The sequence below is a fragment of the Mus musculus genome, chromosome 17 (genome assembly GCF_000001635.26).
Source record: "Mus musculus strain C57BL/6J chromosome 17, GRCm38.p6 C57BL/6J".
NCBI classification, from domain to species: domain Eukaryota; kingdom Metazoa; phylum Chordata; class Mammalia; order Rodentia; family Muridae; genus Mus; species Mus musculus.
Window position 1 is genome coordinate 45,728,309 of NC_000083.6, and position 19,624 is coordinate 45,747,932.

General features: G+C 52.2%; 1 protein-coding gene and 2 long non-coding RNA genes across 4 annotated transcripts in view; 2 read left to right on the top strand and 1 right to left on the bottom strand.

Annotated features, from left to right (window-relative positions):
* Positions 1-2,610: 2,610 nt before the first annotated feature.
* Positions 2,611-3,910, top strand: BE949265 (cDNA sequence BE949265). The gene is made up of 2 exons (NR_169044.1): positions 2,611-2,856; positions 3,275-3,910. It is a non-coding gene; the product is annotated as a cDNA sequence BE949265 (long non-coding RNA).
* Positions 3,373-5,798, bottom strand: 1600014C23Rik (RIKEN cDNA 1600014C23 gene). 2 transcript variants are annotated; one of them, XM_006524968.3, is made up of 3 exons: positions 5,278-5,798; positions 4,712-4,814; positions 3,373-3,530 (listed from the first exon to the last, which is right to left on the bottom strand). In XM_006524968.3, exons 1-2 carry the CDS (start codon positions 5,483-5,485, stop codon positions 4,717-4,719), a joined length of 306 nt encoding a protein of 101 aa, XP_006525031.1. In that variant the 5' UTR covers positions 5,486-5,798; the 3' UTR covers positions 3,373-3,530; positions 4,712-4,716. The 2 variants fall into 2 exon arrangements, with proteins under 2 accessions (XP_006525031.1, NP_082440.1); NM_028164.1 differs by lacking the exon at positions 3,373-3,530 and having other exon boundaries at positions 4,556-4,814; positions 5,278-5,536.
* Positions 5,799-6,197: 399 nt separating this feature from the next.
* F630040K05Rik (RIKEN cDNA F630040K05 gene) overlaps positions 6,198-19,624 on the top strand; it is a 46,747-nt gene continuing 33,320 nt past the window's right edge. Inside the window, exon 1 of the long non-coding RNA NR_152153.1 lies at positions 6,198-6,538. This is a non-coding gene — a long non-coding RNA (RIKEN cDNA F630040K05 gene). The remainder of the gene's footprint in view (positions 6,539-19,624) is intronic.

Genomic DNA, 19,624 nt, shown 5'->3' on the forward strand with positions numbered 1-19,624 from the left:
GATCTCTGCCTGGGGGTCCCTTGCTGGCACGGTCAGAGCTGGTCCGTACATGCTCATGATAGGTTGGATTTTGATGTCAGAACTAGGGTCTCCAACTCAATGAAGACCCTGTATCTAGCAGCAAAAGTTTCAAGTGGGAAGAGCATGTGTTCTTAGGCCAGGGCTCAGCTGGACCACATAGCAGGACTGCAGTGCTGGCCAGAGTTGGCGTCCCAGGGAGCAGACTTCTGTGCTAAGCAGAATGGGCCTTGGCAAGGACTTAGTGGGAGCCCTGGGTGGCAGTGGGGCCCGAGCTCTCCCCTGTCATGTCTGCAGCTGTGGCTTCAAGGCCTTTGTCCTCTTGGGCTTAAGGGAGCTTTGTCCCTGCTTTGCTTTTCAAAACAGGGCAGATAGCTTCACAGAGGCCAGGGCCAGGAGACCCACCACTGCCTTCACAGTGAGCTGGAGAAAGTCTCTCCTTGCCCCCACTCCCTCTTCTGAACACTATGGGCTTGGCCTGGAGAGATCTGCAAGGCCCTCTGCAAGTCTTTGGGAAGATACCAGCATGGTGGTAGATGGTCTTCACCTTGTCACACCATGCAAGGAGAACGAATAGGACAGGGCTCTGAGGTTCCCTGGCTCTGAGGTCCCCAGGCTCTGCGGTCCTCTGTGGCCTTTCAGAAGTGCAGCGCTTCCTTGAATCCCCTAGTGGTTAGCTTTGGCTTGCTAGCAACTACCAGGACCTTCCTATTTCCCTGCTCTCCCCCCAACTCCCACCGCTTGCAAATGGCACTGAGTATGTGTGTGTATGTGTGCATACATGTGTGCATGTGTGTGTGTTGGCTCAGTGAGCACCCCCCTACCAACCCAACTCATCTCAAGGCGCCCAGCCCTGAAGTAGCAGTGCAGAGATTTGAACTCACACAGCCTCACGCCCTCTGCCCCTTTGGGGAGCCCCGATATCTTTTGTCTAGGTCTTCTGCACACTTTCCTAGCCCCAAGCACAAGCTGACGCAGACCTCCATTTTTTCTGGCTCCCCACAACCTCTGTCCCAGCCGCGCTGGCCTTTCAGAGCTTCTGTTTCCCTCTATCTTTCTGTGTTCCCAGTGTCCCTGCAGTGGAGATCTCTGAGACACCCATTCCTGAGACTGAGCAGGGTAGAACTCGTGGGGCAGAGTTCTGGCCCAGAAAGTCCAGAGCACTGGGCCCTGGCAGCTGGCCTGGCACATGTCTGGCATAGCCAGCCTGCAGGCGACGTGTCTGCCCTGCCGGAAACTTCGAAGTTATCAGAGGGGAGTGAAGGGGCTGGGACTTGTAGCTCCTGGGACGTGCAGGGACTCATGCGCTGGAGTGAGTGCACGTGCCTCTGTGTGTGTGTCTGTCTGCACGTGCAGCTGTGTGGATTTCAGGCCAGAGGAAGGGTGGGAGGTCTGCTTTCTCGGCTCCCCTCAGCCTCTCATTCTAGCCTCATGTGGGGGTTCTCCTGCACATGACCTGAGACACTTCCATGTTAGACCTGTCTCCTCTAGTGGGTGATGATACAGCCTGGCTGTCTGTGTGACAGTTCCAGATGGGGATGTCCTGGGGACACCTGACCAAGCCAGCCTGAGACTTTAGCCTGGGTTGTATCCCCCCCCCCCCATCACAGACTCAGAAATGAATGGGGAAGAAAGGGCTCCTTTTTCCTTCAGTTGCAGAGCTAAGGAGCAACCCCTTGAATGTGCTTGCCCTCCTCTGCCCTGCTTCATCTCCTGGGTGTTACATTCCACAGTGGAAAGTGATGCCTTGCTAAGATTACAAACAGGGCCGGCCTGGACTGCCCTGGGATTGCAGGGGCCAGCCTTTCCCACATGGCTCTCCCCCTGCCAAAGGCACTGGTAGGGGCTGATACTGGTGCATCCCAGCCTGAGGGAGAATCAGGACCTCTGGGACGGGGGCGGGATCGTCTGGGTCATCCTTCTTCCACGGGGTTGACACTTTGGAGAGTAAGGGGTCTGTGTTCAGTTGTCCCTAGTCGGCTTGTTCAGGGGATGGCTGGGGCCTAAGCCCTTGGATCTCTGCATGCCTGGCCTCTTCTGGCCCTTCACTTCTGCTCTTACCCCCCTTCAGGTTGAGCCCCCATCCATACTAAGCTGGAGATTTCCGCAGGCTCAGCCAACCGCCTGACCCTAATTATGGCGCCTTCATCCTGTTGGGGTTAAGCTCCTTGTGGCCTCTCCACCCCCCCCCCCCCGACCCCAGGGGCCAGGTCTGGGGTCAGAGACTAAGGAGGCCCAAGCCTGCTATGGCACCTAGAAAGAGCTGTCTGGTGTCCTCCAGGGGGTGGGGGGCTGGAGGAGAGGAGACCACTATGGGTCCAGGCCAAAAGGTTAAGTGGTTTCTCTGGAGAAGCCTAGGGACAGGGAGTTACTCTGAGGGCACTGGAATCTGAAGTCCAGTGCTCTGAGGATGGTTCTACCAAGAACCATTGAGAAAGAGTTCGAAAGGTAAGCCTGCCTTAGCCCTACTCTGCCTGGTTTTCATTTCCCTATTGCTCAGGACTGGGCAAGCATGGCTGGCCAGAAACCCTGCCCAGGGGATGGCCACAGTCAGCCAACTTGAGACTCGGCCTGTGGCACAGTTAAAGAGTCCGAGGCTCAGTGAATGGCAGGCTCTGGACGCAGCTCACCCAACAAGCTGGGACTTGAAGTTTCTAAGCCCAGGCCAGGTCATTTCCTCTTGCTCTCCTCTGTCCCCTGGAGACTTCTTGTCTGCTGTCCTGTTTGTTGAGTATCATCTCTTCTCATCTCATCTGTGTGTGGAGCTATGTGGCAGAGAGGAGCGGGTCACCTCTTTGTGCCTTGCATTCCCCTTTGTGATACCGACGAGAGGGAGAGGTAAGCATGGGGGGAGGGATAACTATTTCTGCTTCTGTCTGGGGTGGGGGCTATAACAGCAGGGACAGGAGTGCAGAAGCTTCTAGATCATGCCCCTATCCAAAGCAGCTGGTGTTTTGGAGCCAGGCAGAGCGGCTCTGCAGAAGCTGACCTGATTTGCCTAAGGGCCCCGCAGTTACAGAAATGACCACTAGGTGTCAGCCTCAGCTCATACTTGAAGTGAGGCTAGGCCTCCAGGTTGCAAACCCCCCTCTGGAGAGTTGGTTGCCCCACAGTTGCTTAGGTGGGGCAGGTAGTTGCTGCGGGAAGGGGTCTGAAGTGACACACCTTCCTGGGACCCGGATGACCTGGGTAAGAGGCTCGCTTCAGATTTTATGTTCAACAGTTTGCATTCTCCTCTGTCTCGGGATGTATACAGATTCTGCTGCACACAGAGGCAAGACGACCCACCCCAATCCCTGCAAGCCAGATCCTGTGAAGACAGCAGACCAGCCAGTATCCACAGCAGCCCCGTGCAATAGGCATGACTAGCAAGTCCCATGCTACAATGAGAAAACCAGTGCTCGCACCTCTTACCCACTTAGAGGAAGACAGGGTCCTCTGAAGCCAGATTCTTTTTCTCACAACAGATGGATTTCTGGAATATTCTAGGATGTCAAGCTGAGGCAGGCTTCCTGTAAGGTTAGGAGTAGTATGGTTGATGATATCCAAAATGAGCCCAGTAGATGGAAGAGGGGTCTTGGGGGTGCCTGGTGTCATACATAGGCAGGTTGTAGACACAGGGTGAGTGGGAGCCATTCCCTGTCCATGTCTTCCTCTGAGCAATCTCCCACTCCACGCTTCTGTTCCCTTCATCTGTGAAGTGTCTACAGGTGGACTTGTTTCGTCTCCATTCTGTCCCTGACACCTGCTCCTTTCCAGGACAGATACTAAGATGGACTGGACAAGCCACCCCCATATAACACCACTTCATGTTTAGACCAGCGACTTCTCAAGGTGTTTTTGATTTTGTGTTCTAGCAATTAAAAAAAAAAAAACAAACAAAGCTGCGTATATACATACTTGTGACTTAAGATTTTGTTCGTTTGTTTTTTGAGACAGGGTTTCTCTGTGTAGACCTGGCTGTCCTGGAACTCACTCTGTAGATCAGGCTGACCTCAAACTCAGAGATCTGACGCCTCTGCCTTCCGAGTGTTAGGATCAAAGATGTGCATAACCATGCCCCAAAATGTAAGTAAGCATTTTTACATATTCTTGTATTGCCCCCCTTTGGTGACATGTACTCATGCTAATTGGACAAAGGTTTGATGAGATACAAAATGAGAAAATGCATAGGTGTTTTGGAGCTCTCTCCCAGCATGCCTGTACGGAGCATACGTGTCTTTGTGACAACCTGATTGCTGCAGGCGTGGGGGGGGGAGGGGCAGCTTAGCCCCTCTCAGGATGGCCACCACTCAGGATGGCCCACCTTTTCTGTCCCAGCCGAGGGAGGGAGAAACCTCAGGCCACAGGTGGGAAGGGGGAGCCGGGTTGCGTCTTGGGATAGGGAGTGGGGGCTGGTGGGTGGGGTGGAACCGGCATGACCTGGACAAAGCTGGTTCTTATCCTACATTCTAAATGCTGAATGGGTGAGCTCATCTCTGCTACTTCAGGTGACACAGAACAGGGACACTATGTCCTAGATGAAATCAGATTTCATGGGCTTTAGACGGTTCTATTTCATTTTAAACATTAAACAGTTGGATACCCCAGCTCCTCACATGGAACACGCTGGAAGCCCTCTCTTAACTACATACATGAAGGACCAGGACAGAAACCAGCTCTAATACAGTCTGGGAGAGCAAGCTATCCTCACAGGTTTCAATTTCCTCCTGAGTATGACCAGGTCACTGAATTCCCACTGTCTGGCCAGGGCAAGTCCTTCTGCAGAGCCAGCACTTGAGGACTTCCAAAAGGACCTGTAGGAAAGAGGGGGTGGGAGGTCACATGTGCTGTTCATAAGGGAGCACACCCTCTTTGGGCTCACTTCCGCGAGACAGGACTCTCTCCCCCAACCCTGGACAAATGGCTTGTGAAGGATCTGTGTGCCATCGAGAGTGGCTGCCAGGATGGTGGCTATGACGGCTGGCCCAGTTGTGGGTGCCTTTGTGCGCTGTGACTGGGTGTCTGTGTCTGGAGTCACTGAGCGCTTGTTCTGTGGGGTAAGGGGTGTGGGGGTGGGGGCACGGCCTGTAGCAGGGAGGTACGTGAGGCTGGGCACGAACTGCCTCACCCACCAGGTCTACTCTTGCCAGGTACAACCAGCTGCTTCGGACCAATGCCTACCGCCTCCTCCCTTCCCTGGGCACGGCCAGGCCGGGGGGCAAATGACTTGGCGGGCACCTCCCTCACTTGGACCCACTGGGGTTAGAGCCAGCTCACCTGGGGCGCAGGCAGGGTTCCTTGCTGGTGGGTGCTCTGCCAACCGCCCCCCTTTCCGGGACTCCCAGTGGGTAGACTGGGGAGGGGGGCACTGGCCGAAAGACAGGCCCCCTTCTGTCCCACTCTGTAGATGGGTCGAACTGGGCACAGTATGCCTGATGGATAGAGAGGACAGTTCTCTGTTGAGGGCCCAGGAAATGATTTCCATGTAAATGAGATGCAAACTCCTTAATGAGTTTGCAATTAGGAGTCCAAGCCTGCCAGGCCTGGGCAATGCCTTTGGGTTTTATGAATGGGCCGGGGCCCGGAGGGGGGAGGCGGCGCGCCGGTCCGCCCCCACAGCTCCCTGTCTCCGGGCCCGCGACATGCCGCGCCGCACGTTGCTGCCTCCCGGCCCGCCGCAACTTGGCCGATCGCCAGCGGGTCAGCTGCTCCGGACCGCGCGGGAGGCTGTCGGCCAGAGTCCCCGCCACGCTGCCTGCCCGCGTCGCGTTGTGGCCGAGGACACACCCCCTGGGGCCTGGTTAGGGCTCTGTCCTCCGGCGCCCCTTTCCCCGTTATGGGAATGGCTTCTCGCTGCCGAAATAGCGAAGCTAGCCTTTGGGCTGGGAGCGCACTGGCTCCTAACTTGTAGGGCTGTACGTGCGTGACCTTGGGCAGGGTGCAAACAGAGGTGACAGAGAGGAACCAGTTCTCACCCTAGAGTTCCTGCATCTCTCTAGCTCCCTTCTTTGGTTTTCTCCTGGCTTGCTCTCAAAGGTGATTCCCACCAAACCCAGGGCACCTGCTTTGTTGTATACAAAGCTGCCCCCTGTCTGTTCCGGGCCTGGGTTTGCCTTGGGGTTGAAAAGAAAGGCCTTCTAAGTGAGTGCGTGTGCAGGGGAGAGTTATGGTCCCCCAAGACTCACCAGATTGACAGTGTAGAGTCTTCTTTCCCCAAAGCTTCCTCCCCTCCCCCACTGCTTTCAGAGTAGATTAACTAATTACTTCCAATTAAAGCCGGTAGATCTCTGTACCTCCTGGGCTTCAACACTGCCCCTAGGAGTCTCCCTAGGCTGCCTGGGTCTGAAAGGGACCTGGCCACTTAGGGGGATCAGTGAATCAGTTAAGTAATGCAGGGGGCCACAAAGGAAGCCCACTGGGTCATGTGCTTGACGGGGAGGGCTGCAGACAAGCCTGGCCCTCTGGCTGCAGCATGGAAGTGTGGCCCTGCTTCAGGCCCTAATGGGCCCGGGAAGGTCAGGAGCTGCCGTCTTTGGAGGTAAGTCAGCCGGGTGAAGGTCCTGTGCAGATGCCCAGGGCTAGAGAAGCAACCACCAGAGGATAATCCAGAAGCCACCAGTCCTTGGGGACACTCGTAGCCTCCCTCACCCAGGATGTCCCTCCTCTGCCTTCCAAGTGCTCCACCCTTCACTGGTCTCAGCACTAGCCCAGCCCAGTCCATCCCAGGCCCCACCCTGACCCCACGTGTGGGACGTGAGGGGAAGGATACCTGGCATCAGAGGTAGGGCGATGGGTTGTGACCTAAGTCTCACCTCTGGACAAGCTGGCCTGTCTTGGTCAGGCAAGCTCATGCCAAGATGTGACTCAGGGCCAGGGCCTAATTCTATCTTGAGTTCTGCTGTAGCAGGGATCTGGGCTTGGATCTCTGTGTGTATGTTTCTGGCTTGAGGTGCCCTCTCTCTCTCAGCTCTTAGGTTCTAGGGTTCTGGCTATAGCTGCACCTTCTAGCACGTTGCCCTGGTAGGAGGTGGCAGGAAAGGCTTTCTGGCAGGAATAAGAGTTTCAGGGGCAGAGGGCAACTGAGCTATTCAGGGCAGGAAGTGCCACTTCTGGGGTGTTAAAAGTCTGTTTGCCAGCTTGCTTAACCCCTAGGTCCATATAAAGCGGGTCACAACTTCCTCACATCTAGGGTTGCTTCTTTATGTATGCTCAGGTCAGTGACAGGGCAGCTTAACGTTTTTACTTGTTTCTCTGTCCCTTGTCCCCCTTCTCAGACCTTCCCAAAGATCTGTAGGACTCTGTTCTTTCCTGCATTTCTTTCTGGCCAGCAGAGGGCGCTGCCCAAGGACTGAGGCCACCAGGGAGGTGGGTAGAGAATCCTTCCTTGTGTAGGGCTAGTAAGTCCGGTCTCCCTGGCCTGTCCTCCCCACCCCCCCAGCTGCCCCCCAGGAAGTTTGCCTTTCTTTTTGATGATTTAGACTTAACCTGTCAGAGGGTTCGAAGTTAGACAACAGGATGAACCCAGGTGGCTTTGGGCAGGAAAAAGAGCTTGAGGGACAGAGATGCCTCTCCCAACATCTTAAATGGGGAAGGCGCACTGGAGATGGCCGGCTTTCCTTCCCTGACCTTGGAAGAAGGGTTGGGAGGGGCTGCATAGACTAGCTGGTGTCCCACCCTGTGGGAGGGACTGCTGTGGACATCTGGGCTACATCTGGGATCCTGGCAAGACAGCTCATGGGTTATAGGATTCAGCCCCTGGTGGTCTCTCATTAGGCTCCCGGGGAACCCTTTATAAACAGGTACACACCTGCTACAATGACCTGTAGTTGTAACACCACCAAATTCGGGCCGACTCAGTTATCCTGGGCAGCAGCAGGCTCCACTAGATCTTTCTGTCTCTGGTTGGGGCAGGGGTGGGGGTGGGAGCTGATACTGGCCTTATGTCCTGGGGTCCATTCTGCCCTCCAGGTGGGTAGGAGGGAGGATTGAGTGTGGCCTCAGCACCTTTCAGAAACTCTGCCTCATGGTAGGCCGAGTGGGGAAGGGGTTACAGTTGGGTCGATTCACACAAAAGCTCGACAATGTGGTTGGGACAGAAAGCGAGGGAGGGGACAGCAGGGGCTATTCTTTCCTGCGTCTAAGGGTCTGGGGTCTGCGTGGGGAACAACACAGAGGGGGTTAAAATAAAACCAAACAAAAAACCCCCAACCAACCTCTGCATCCGCTCCCTGCCAGGAATCCCGGGAAGGGAGCAGGAGGATGGCCAAAATGGCCTTGCAGAAAGGAGTTGGAGGGGGAGGGGGAGACGGGCCGAGAGCGGAGCCCACCCGGACTGTCCCCCTGGTCGGCCCACTCGGGGGGCCCGGCCCCTCTTCCCAGCCCCTTCCCCGCCGGCGCGGCGCGGCGCGGCCCCTCCCCCAGGCCGAGCGCCGCCTCCCCCTCCCCTCCTCCCCCTCCCATCCCGCGCTGCAGCTGCTGCCGACGGCCCATTCTGCACGTAGCGAATGGAGGAGCAGCACAAGGGAGGCCTCGAGTGCGCGCGCGCGGGAGCCCGGGGCCGCGCGGGCGGGGGAGCGGAGAAGTGAGCGCGTGCGCGGCGTCGCGCCGCGTCCCGGAGCGCGCGCGCGCCAAGTTCCGGAGCGCGCGGTTTGTCCGCGCGCGGCTGCGGGGCTGGTGATGCTCAGCGGTAGCCACCAGTCCCTCTCTCCCAGGGTCCCTCCGCATACGCACTCCTTTTCCAATCAGCGCAACCTCTACCCAGGCCCCTTAAACGCCCCCACCCCAATAGCACTGTTCCTGGCGCATAGTAGGCTCTTCTTGTAGTAGGGGTGTTGCGATGCATCGATTGATTAGCCCAATGGGGTCACTGCCCTGTAATAAACCAGGAACTGGGCGGGGAGCTGAAAGAAGAATGAAACCGATGGTCCTTAGCCATGAGAGATAACCATGTTTCCTCTAGGAGCCTGCACCTAAGGCAGGCCCCATGAAACGCCCTGTAAGGGCCTGGAGAGGCAAAAACCACTTGAGGGTTTTTACCTCTCTTTCCTCTGGATAGGACCTCCCAGGGGAACGCCTTCTCTAGTCACTTCCCTTTCTTTGTCACCTGCACAGTTCCTACCCCACTGGGTGTCCAGGATCTGGCGTGGCTCTGCCCACACTTCTGGCAAGGGCGTGTTAGGGTGAACATACAGTCTGTTCTGGGAGGGTTCAGAGGCTATAACATACAGTACTCCAGGGGCACCCTCCCCACTTCCCTAATCCTTGATCTCAGAGGTTGACAGGTAAATACTGTAGAGATTGTTCCTTCCCTACGTGGCCCAGGTTGGCAGTGTGCTTCCCGGCGTTTGCTGGGGCTTCCCTAAGTGTGGGCACTTAGCAAGGCATGTGTAGGGGCTTGCAAAAGGATGAATACGGGCTGCCTTTGGCCCCCTTGAAGGTGGTAGCAGGGGCGACTTCGAAAGGATGCTAATCAGCTAATCAGTAGCGTATTGGGATGAAGGTGGCTGAGGGCTCCTTATCCTATACTTGATTGTGCATAAGTTGTTTGGCCTCTCTGAGCCTGCTTCAGAGATCATCAGTAAGAGGTAAATCTCTTCTCTTTCCACTATTTTGATTGGCTCAGGGACGGGGAACTTTTCCCTCAGCGCTTATTTCCCTGGACAGAAGTGAATTCAAAACACCAGCGCTGACAACACCTTGGAATCTAGAGGTGGGTTTTCAGGAAAGCTAGAGACTAGCTACTTGTCTCGTTTACGTCATCAGCCAAGAATGAACCATTCCATACTAGTTTCCAGACATTAATATCTGAAACCTTAAAAAAGAGAGTTACTACATACTTCCCGGCTCTCTTAATCAGAGGCTTCGGAACATGTGAGTCCATGATTCCTGGCTGTGGTCATATTTCCTGGTGGTAACAAGTGAAAGACAAACCTTTACACCAAACACCCATTTCATGGTTTCAGCCTTTTTTCCTTTGGGGTCAGGATTGGTTTTTTTTCTTTGGAATCAGGGTCTCAGGCTGGCCTGCAACTGTGTAGTCCAGGCTAGCCTCCAGCTAGTGGTCTTCCTTCCTCTGCCTTCCAGGTGTTGCTTTTAATTCCCTCTGTCCTCCTGTCTATGTTTAAAAACTCACCTGTTGATTGCCACGGCTATTGCCCTGTTAGATGCTAGTTCTACAGCCTTCGTTTTGGGGCCTCCAGCAGACACCCCCCCCCCCCAACCCATCCCATCCTTCTCAGCTTGTTTCAATTTGTCTGTGGGCTGAGAAACCAGAAAAATCACATCTGTTAGGAGATGTGGAAAACAAGATCTGTTGAATTTGACAAACTCTATTAAAGTTTGTCTGGAGAAATAAACTTGCAGAAAGTCCAAAGGAGCGTTGTGAGCAAGCAGGACACGAGGATGTTCTCCAAAGCCCAAATAATAAAAGAGCCGGGCACTAACATAAGCACAGGCAGGCAGATCAAAGGGACAGAGTCAGCCCAGACATACACCCACACGCAGCTTCAAATGTAATATATGAGAGGCCGACGTTTTGCATCACAGGAGAAAGGGATGAATGATCAATCAAATCGATTAAGTGGCCAGCTGTTTATGAAACATACTAAACCGAGTTCCCCAAATATGAAATAAACTCCAGATGGAGGAAGGGTATCAAACACAGAAAGGAAAACCATAGAATTACTAGAAGAAAATATTAGCCAAGAAAAGGATTCTTTGGGAATATGACGAAAAAAACCAGGAGAGTCACCAAGGAGGGGGTTTAAAACAAAACAAAAAACCCTCTAAAAACCCAGCTAGCTTTAAATGTAATAGTCCACACACCTCTCTACCAACCTTCCCTCTACCTTGAGATAGGGTTTCTAGCCTGGGCTAACCTGGAACTCACTATGGAATTTGACCTTGAGCATCTGATTCTCTTGCTTCCACCTCCCGAATACTTTGAGTTGATGGTGTGCGTCACCACACCAGTTTCTGAGGTGCTAGGGACTAACCCAGAGCTGCACGAATGCTAGGTGGACACCCCGTGTCCTGAGCTTCACCTTCAGCCCAAGAGCGTGAAATCTAAAAGGGAGGATCTGATAACCAAGGAGCTGAAAACTATCTCCAACGTGGACGAAGAGCGAGTTCTTCTCAGTCAACAAAGAGGAGACAAAACCAGCCTGAGCTGTCGACAGAGAAGGAGTTACAAATGATGACGGAGCAGAAAATGCTTGCCTCAGTCCTAATTCCACCCACCCCCCGCCCATCAAACCTAGGCGATGGCAAGATGCTCTTCTCTCTGATTGGCTATGATGAAAAAGGCCAGTGGCTCACCGCGTGGACGCAAGCATCCTCAGAGGTACGAAGGCTATCGTGACTCGAAGGATTGTAACAGACATGAGAAATAATTCATAAGCAGCTCAAAGGAACGGAGTTGTGGGTGAGACGACAGGCACAGTGGTGTATGAGGCAGGAGGATTTCGAGTTTGAGGAGGACTGTGTCAAACTAAAACATACAATGTCGCCAAAACCCCCAAAGTGTCAGTTGCATTCCTAGTAGGTATATATATGTGTGTGTGTGTGTGTATATGTATACATGTATATATATACATATATACATGTATACATATATATGTATATGTGTGTGTGTGGGTGGTTTGTCATAATTCCTTATTCTTTTTAAAGGTTTATTTATTTGATATGAGTATACTGCTGCCGTCTTCAGACACACCAGAAGAAGGCATCGGATCCCATTACAGATGGTTGTGAGCCACCATGTGGTTGCTGGGAATTGAGCTCAGGACCTCTGGAAGAACAGTCAGTTCTCTTAACCTGCTGAGCCACCCCTCTAGCTCTGAGGTTTGTCATAACTCTACTTCTAATCTTGAAAGCCTGCGTTTGAAAAGCAGAGTCAAATGCATCAGGAGGGGCCTGCTTAACTATGTGATGGGCAGTTCACCTCCATGAGCAGCTTTGTGGGCCGTTCTCATGAAAGACACGTGGCAGGGATTGACAGAGGACCTATTTAACACAATGTTGGGCCACCCTAGACTACTGGATCAGGAACCCCAGGTCTGAGACCTAATATCTTGTGTTGTATGTAACATGTTTCATATGTAATGTAATGCATGTTCAAGAAGTACTGGTGGGAAACATGAACTAGAAATAGATACAAATCTTCTGCCTTGACATTTCTAAGATTCACTAGAAATGGGCTTTCTATGAGCAGAGCAACGGGGCAAAGAGGGACAGATTGTTTGAGTCTCACTGGCTCTGATTGGCTCATAGAACTTGGCTTGCCTCTGCCTCCTGAGTGCTGGGATTAAAAGCATGTGTCGATGCCCCTGGCTCACCCAGTTCTTGGAAAAAAATGACTCAGAAGTTAAGGTTACCTTTCCAAAGGACCTGAGTTCGATTCCCAGCATGGATATGGTGGTTTACAACCTACCATAACTCCAGTTCCAGGGGCATCTGATGCCTTCTTCTGGCCTCCACAGGCAGCAGGCATGCACGTGGTGCAGACACACTAGCAGATAAAATATCCTCCACATATATAAATAACAACAACAACAACAACAACAACACAGGGGATGGAGAGACTGCTAAGTAGTTACCAGCACTGTTGCTCTTCCAAAGGACCCAGGTTCAAATCCCAGCACTCACATAGCAGCTCATAACTGTCTGTAATTCCAGTTCCAGGGGATCTGGCATCCTCACACAGACAAACAGACATGAAGGCAGAACATGTAAAAATACATTTAAAAACATTTTTATTCTGTGTGTGTGTGTGTGTGTGTGTGTGTGTGTGTGTGTGTGTGTGTGACATGAGCCATAGCACGCGTTTGGAGGACAGCTTGCTGGAACGGATTCTTTTGCTTCTACCATGTGGGTCCCAGGGATGACTCTCAGACTGTCGTCCTTGGTGGCAAGTGCCTTTACCTACTAAGCCCTTTTGGTTCTAGGAATATATCACTTTTGTTTTCTAAAACAATACTTAATGAGATGAATCCTTTGGAGTTGGGTGTACCGCTCAGGGGCAGAGAGCTTCTATGTAGGCCAAGGCCTTGGATTAAATAAACAGTGTCTCAGACGGAGCAAGAGAATGGTGAATGTGCTACACTGTGCTATTCATTTACCTACTGGTGGACATTTGAAAGAATGAGCATGCTTGTAATGTTTAGCCCTACTAATCCACGAGTCTGTGTATGTGAGTTATCATTTATTTAGACCAGTGAGTCAGAGTTACCTGGAAAGTTTGCTAAAATGCAGGCCCCTCCCGGGCTGATTCAGCGGGTTTATTTGGTGCCTTAAAATCTGCTTTTTTTTTGTCCAAGACAAGGTCTCTCTCTCTCTCTCTCTCTCTCTCTCTCTCTCTCTCTCTCTCTCTCTTTCTCTCTCTCTTTCTCTCTCTCTCCCAGCAGGCTGGCCTCAAACTCACAGAGATCCTCCTGCCTCTGCCTCCCAAGTGCTGCATTAAAGGTGTTTGTTACTTCTAATCACTAGCTCCAAGACTGGGATCACTGCGGGGCTTTCTTCAGTCTTTGAAAAAAAAATTTTTTTTGTTTGTTTGTTTGATAATTTCATACATTTATTTAGATATTGAATTTTAGTGTTTTCTACCTTCTCCATCCCACTTTCATGTCTGTCTGCCTGTATCTGTCTCTCTGGAACCCTTCTCACCTCAAGTCTCTTGCATACTTTAATGCCCTTTTTTCTTCTTTTCAAAAAAGATTTATTTACTTGTGTGGGTGTATGTGCATGTGTGTGTGTGTGTGTGTGTGTGTGTGTGTGTATGTGCACCACATATGTGCTGATGCCCCTAGAGGCCAAAAGAAGTGGCCATCAGGTCCCTGGGAGCTGAAGTTACAAGCAGCTGAGTGCTAGAACCCGAATCTAGGCCCTCTGCAAGGGCAGTGAGTGCTCTTAGCCCAGAGCCATCTCTGTAGCCTCATCTGCCTTTTGTGTGTGGCCCACTGAGTTAGGGTTTCTTGCCAGAGAGTGGGTGGGGAGACTTTTTTTTTTTTTTACAGGAGTGAGGGGAACTTATGGGTGGTTAGCAATGGAGTAGAATTCAGTCTTAAAAGAAGAGACAGGCTAAATTCTGGCTCAGGTTAAAACCTAGATGAATCTCAAGGACATTAAAAGAAGTGAAATTATCCATTCACAAAAAGATGGCTTTTATAATTCTGTCGGAAAGAAGGACCTAGAGTTGTCAAGCACACAGACCCGGAAAGTTTCTGGCGGCTGCTGGAGGGAGTTAGATTTAGTGGGGAGAGTTTCGGTTTTGCAAGACAGAGTCTGGAGAGGGATAGTGGCGAGGGTTGTGCAAGAGGGGTGTGTGTGTGTGTGTGTGTGTGTGCTTTGTGTCACTGAGCCGTGCACTCAAAACTGGTTAAAATGGGAAACTTCACGTTCTGTGAACACCATTAAAAGTTAAGAAGACAAGCCATCCCAACCCAAAGATATGTGAAATAGAGCTAGCCACTGGCGTCAGGTCCTGGGTGCAAGCCTCCCTCTCGATCCCAGAGTGTAAACTTGACACCCCTGCTTGCTGATAACTCTTGCACTTTCCTCTGTGTGTGCAAGCCTTGACATCTGATAAGAGAGGCTAAGCGATGAGAAGCGGGAAGCAGACCTTAGCAGCTGGATGCCTGGAGGGATGGCACAGAGTGACAGTAGGGACCGAGGGAGCAGTTTGGGGATTTCCTGGAAGACAAAGGCATGCTGAGTTACAGGAAAGCTGGCTTATCACCCAGCCCTTTCAGGTCTCCTGAGAGGGCCAGAGGTTTATGAGGAGGGTGTAGGGAATGGCCCAGACAACTCCCGTGTGTAGGCAGAGGGGCTGAGTGAGATTTGTCGGACAAGGCATATACTTTTTGGGGATGAGCTTGGGCTGGAGTGAGGACTCTATTGGAAAGAGAGATGATTGCAGGGTTGGGGGGAGAGAGGAGGGAACCGGACATGAGGGGAACCTGGCCACAGAGAACAGGCAAGAGACTAAGCTTGCAAGTTTCTGCCTGCCCTCTGCTAGCAGCTGGGGGTGGTGGTGCTCCTGTTTGAAGCTGGGGGCTTCCCTATGTGGCTTACTCTGGTCTGAGCCACCTTAGATCCCCCCCGTCTAGGCACGTGGACTCTGGGACTGCCAGAAGTCGTGTGTGTGTGTGTGTGTGTGTGTGTGTGTGTGTGTGTATGTGTGTGTGTGTGTGTGTATGCAGAGGGTGTCAAGAAGGAGCCCAGAGGTACATGCTTGGAGCCTGCAGAATCCCAACCCTAGGCTCTCAGCTTTTCTGGCTTCCATTCAATCCACTCCCTAGCAAGCTCTTCTGGGAAAACTGGAGACCATCCCTGACCCCTGGTCACAGGGAGCTCATGGTCTGGCCAGGAGAAAGGCCACTCTGACTCAGGCAGTGTGGGTGTCAACCACCCACCTGGCTGGGTGACTGGGGGGCAGGATCTGTCCAGATTCTGCAGAAGCCACGGGCCATAGTCTGAAAAGTGGGGCTATCTCAGTGTACCTCAGGATGGACAGTTATCAGTGGTAGCTGGTGAGGCACTTGGTATCCTGTAGTTGGGGCTGTCAATGAGACAGAGAGGGCCCGGAAGTCTTTTCTTCTAGTGCTAGCAGTGAGGATCAATGGTTAGATCACTTGCCTGGTATGAGTGAAACCCTGTGTTTCATCTCATAAACCAACCATTAAAAAAATAAGTCCTGGGCCTGGTGAGATGGCTCAGCGGTTAAGAAGCGCCGACTGCTCTTCCTAAGGTCCTGAGTTCAAATCCCAGCAACCACATGGTGGCTCACAACCATCTGTAATGAAATCTGATGCCCTCTTCTGGTGTGTCTGAAGACAGCTACAGTGTACTTACATATAATAAATAAATAAATAAATAAATATTTAAAAAAAAGAAAAGTCCTGCTGGGCGGTGGTGGCACATGCCTTTTATCCCAGCACTTGGGAGGCAGAGGCAAGTGGATTTCTTAGTTCAAGGCCAGCCTGGTCTACAAAGTGAGTTCCAGGACAGTCAGGGCTATACAGAGAAATCCTGTCTCAAAAACAAACAAACAAACAAACAAACGTCCTTTCAGGCTGGAGCTATGGCTCAGCAGTCAAGAGCACTGACTGCTCTTCCAGAGGACCTGGGTTCAATTCCCAGCACCCACATGGCAGCCTACAACTGTCTGTAACCCTAGTCCCAGGGGACCCGATATCCTTACACAGACATACATGTAGGCAAAACACCAATGCACATAAAATAAAAATAAATTAATTAAAATAAATAAAACTGTGGCCACCCCAGTTTCAGCATCGATAGGTCTCTGTGTTTCTACTCCTTGAAAGGGAGATAGGAGGTGAGACGCCAGAGAGAGCTCGGGGAGAGGGATTCCCAAGGCCTGCTTGTTTTACTCTGAGGGAGACCTTCCTTTCCCAGTGTCACAGTGTTGGGATCTCCCTCCTCTTGCTCCTGGAGCTGAGAACAAGGACGTATGAACAGACCCACTTCTGTGCAAAGCTGGACTCACGGACATCAGAGCTGGACTCACGGACATCAGACCCTGCCTTGCCTGACATCTTCAGGCCACAGACAAGGATGTTCAGGCTGTCTGCCCATCGTCATGCTCAAACGGCCCTGGCGACCCGTCCCTCCAGCTGAGGACACAGGGCCTGAGATGATTGAGATGATGCTACAAAATGGCCGTCTCACAGCTGGACCTATCCCGTGGCTCTTCCTTGCCTTGGCTGCCGGTGATTTAGCATGAGAGTCTGTCTGGGGCTAGGTCGTGAGAGGGGAACCACCAAGAGATGTAACACAAATGCTAGAAGTGGCTACTCACTGAGGGTGACCATCCTTCCTCAGGAGGGTGGCTTTGGAAAGGAGACTCCTCCAACCATAACAAGCCTAAAAACCTGCAATGATGTTGCAGATGATAAAGGATGCATGTGTTTCAGACTCCAGGGAGATTGAATTCTGACCCAGATGGATGGAGAGATACGGAATCTATCTTAATGAAGTTCACAGTGGGAGAGGGGAGATTCCCCCACCCCAAACCCCGAGTGTTGGGAGACCCAGGCCTAGAAAGACACAGCCCAATCTTCAGTCTGAGGGAAGGCCTGTTCCCATCTTAAGGAAGCCCCGCCTTGAGGGAGATGCAAGCCCATCTTTAGAGAGCCCAGTCTGAAGGAGACAGAGTCATAGCTCCATCTTTAGAGGACCCCACTCTGAGGGAGACACACAGTCATACCCCTGTCTCCATGGTGATAAAAAGTGCCAAGTGTTCTCCACTTCCTCCTTTCTAGGTATTTTCCTCTTCTTTTCTGGAAGTTTCCATCCCTCAAAAGGAATTAGTAGGGACTTGGGCAGTTCCAGTCCCCTGCCTTCTGCCCTCTGACTCCAAGCTGGCTCACTGAACCTGCAGAGAGAGACTAGGAAGCTGAAATGTGAGCTTGCAGACAGGAGGACTGAGACACAGTGAGTCAGGATGAGTGGACCATGGCACTATCAGAAGGGACAGGAGCGCCTGGTGGAGAAAGATCTCTGCTTCTGCTAACTTAACATCCTGGTGCCCTCTCCCATGTGTCTTGGAGCTCTGGGCATACATGTGGGAGAGCTTACGGCAGCCCAAATGAGCACTCATGTTCTGCCTCTTAGTTGACATGTGATGCTGGGTGAATCATGGACCAGGATGAGAATGTCAGGAGATCAGATGCAGTCCAGCTGTTTGGGGCAATGAACCTGACCACCCCTGGGCTCCTGTGGTGGCCTTCTTCCTTCTCCCTATCCCCCCAGAAACACTCCCAGGAAAGATCCCCTTCCCAGGATCCAACCATGGGTTGGTTGTTTTGTTTACCATGTACGGACTTTTCTTCCCCTCCCATGACACAGGTAGAGACAAGGGTGTAGGGTGGCCCTGAGGAGCTTGAATAAGGTCCACACTCACACCTCTGCTGTGTCTGAGTGCTCACTGGTACAAACACTCCAGACAGGGGGCTTCCTGATGATAGAGGCCATGTCTGAGGGCAGGAACTAAGAGTCATGCATTATTTCTGTGGCTGCCTGAAGAAGAAACAGTTTCCTCTCATCTGGCAGGAGCTCACTGGGTGCACACTGGCCTGTCTCCACCAGCAGACTGGAGGATCTAATAGAGACCAGGATGGTAGCAATGCCCAAATGCATAAGCGCTTCCTCCGACCTAGACTCCTGATGCTGGGGCTTCCCTGAGCGCACGAGAGCTGTGATTTCTTTTCTTTTCAACAAAGCTAAATTAGACATAGCTTCCCGGCAGGGTGGAAGTTTCCTGAAGACAGACCTCTCTTCTCTCCTTGCTTAGAAAGGAATGCCTCCTGGGCCAGGCTGCATTCCCTGAGGAAATTCTGTGTCTGCCCAGCATCCCAGGACCCTCTATGAGGACCAGCTGCGTCTCATCTCGCAGGCTATTTCCGCTATAATCTTGGAGACGGAGTTGGCCCCAGGACCCTTGCTTGTCTTCTTTGCCACTTCTGCAGTGCTTAGGGCAACTGCAGGGAAGGCGGCAGTCTGGGCACGGCTCATGACTCTGCCCCTCAGCCTCTCTTGTCCTGTGTGCCTCTCAGTCGGGACCCACGGCACGGTGGGGAATCCCCTTGGTTCCTTCCTTCTCTGACGTCCATGTCTGGCTCCCATGTCCTCCTGCCCACCCACGCACACTGTGGCTCTAATACGTAGGCAGAGTTTGGTCTCTGGGGAGGTGTGTCACAGATGTGGTGTCGTCTCCTCACAAGGCTGGAATGTAGAGGGGAAAGTGATCTCCCTCGGACAAGTGAAGTCATATAGCTCGCAGGGGCAGACGGGTCTGGGCTGGAGGTTTGCATCACCTTGCTTGCATCTGACTATGCACTGTCCCGTGGGTCAGACTCTCCAGCCCCCTCTCCTGTCTGGCCTCACTTCAGGTGCTTCAGTTTCCTGGGGAGAAGCCAGTGAGAACTCAAAGCCCCTGGAAGGCTACCTGTTAGAAGCATGAGCTGGGTGTGCCTCAGGGGCTGCCTAGAGAGGGGTGGGGTGGGGTACATCGGTGTCTTGAAGCTAAACTTGTATGCCAGGATGGAGCTATTTTGTGGGTTTGGACTTAGGGATGGGGGCAGACAGTGGGCTTCTGTGGGCCAGGCAAAGGGCAGTCTAATCAACCAACAGGAGGATGTGGTAAGTTCTACTACGGAAGGGAGGTGTTGGCACTCAGGAAGCATGCGTGTGTGCTCAAGAATATGGGCACATGTGCTTGTGCACCCACACATACATACACAGACACACACTCACACAAACACACATGCACAGACACACACAAACACACACACACAGACACGCACATATAGACATATACATTAACAGATACATAGGCACATAGGCATAGAGACACACATACATAGATACTCAGACACACACATGGACACACAGACACATACACACACATACACAGACACACACACAGATATACACACAGAAACACACAGACACACAAAGACACACACACACAGACACACATAGACAGATACACAGAGACACAGAGACAGACACACAGAGACACAGAGATACACACACACACACACACACACACACATACACACACACACATTTCCATCTATGTCACAGTACCCACTCCATAGGTGAT

What these genes read in the sequence shown, in the direction of transcription:
- 1600014C23Rik (XM_006524968.3), bottom strand. Translation starts at nt 5,485, where the DNA reads ATGGAAATCATTTCCTGGGCCCTCAACAGAGAACTGTCCTCTCTATCC. An exon ending in GAACCCTGCCTGCGCCCCAG is followed by an intron (nt 4,815 to 5,277) that starts GTGAGCTGGCTC and finishes TCTTTCCTACAG; the next exon opens with GTCCTTTTGGAAGTCCTCAA.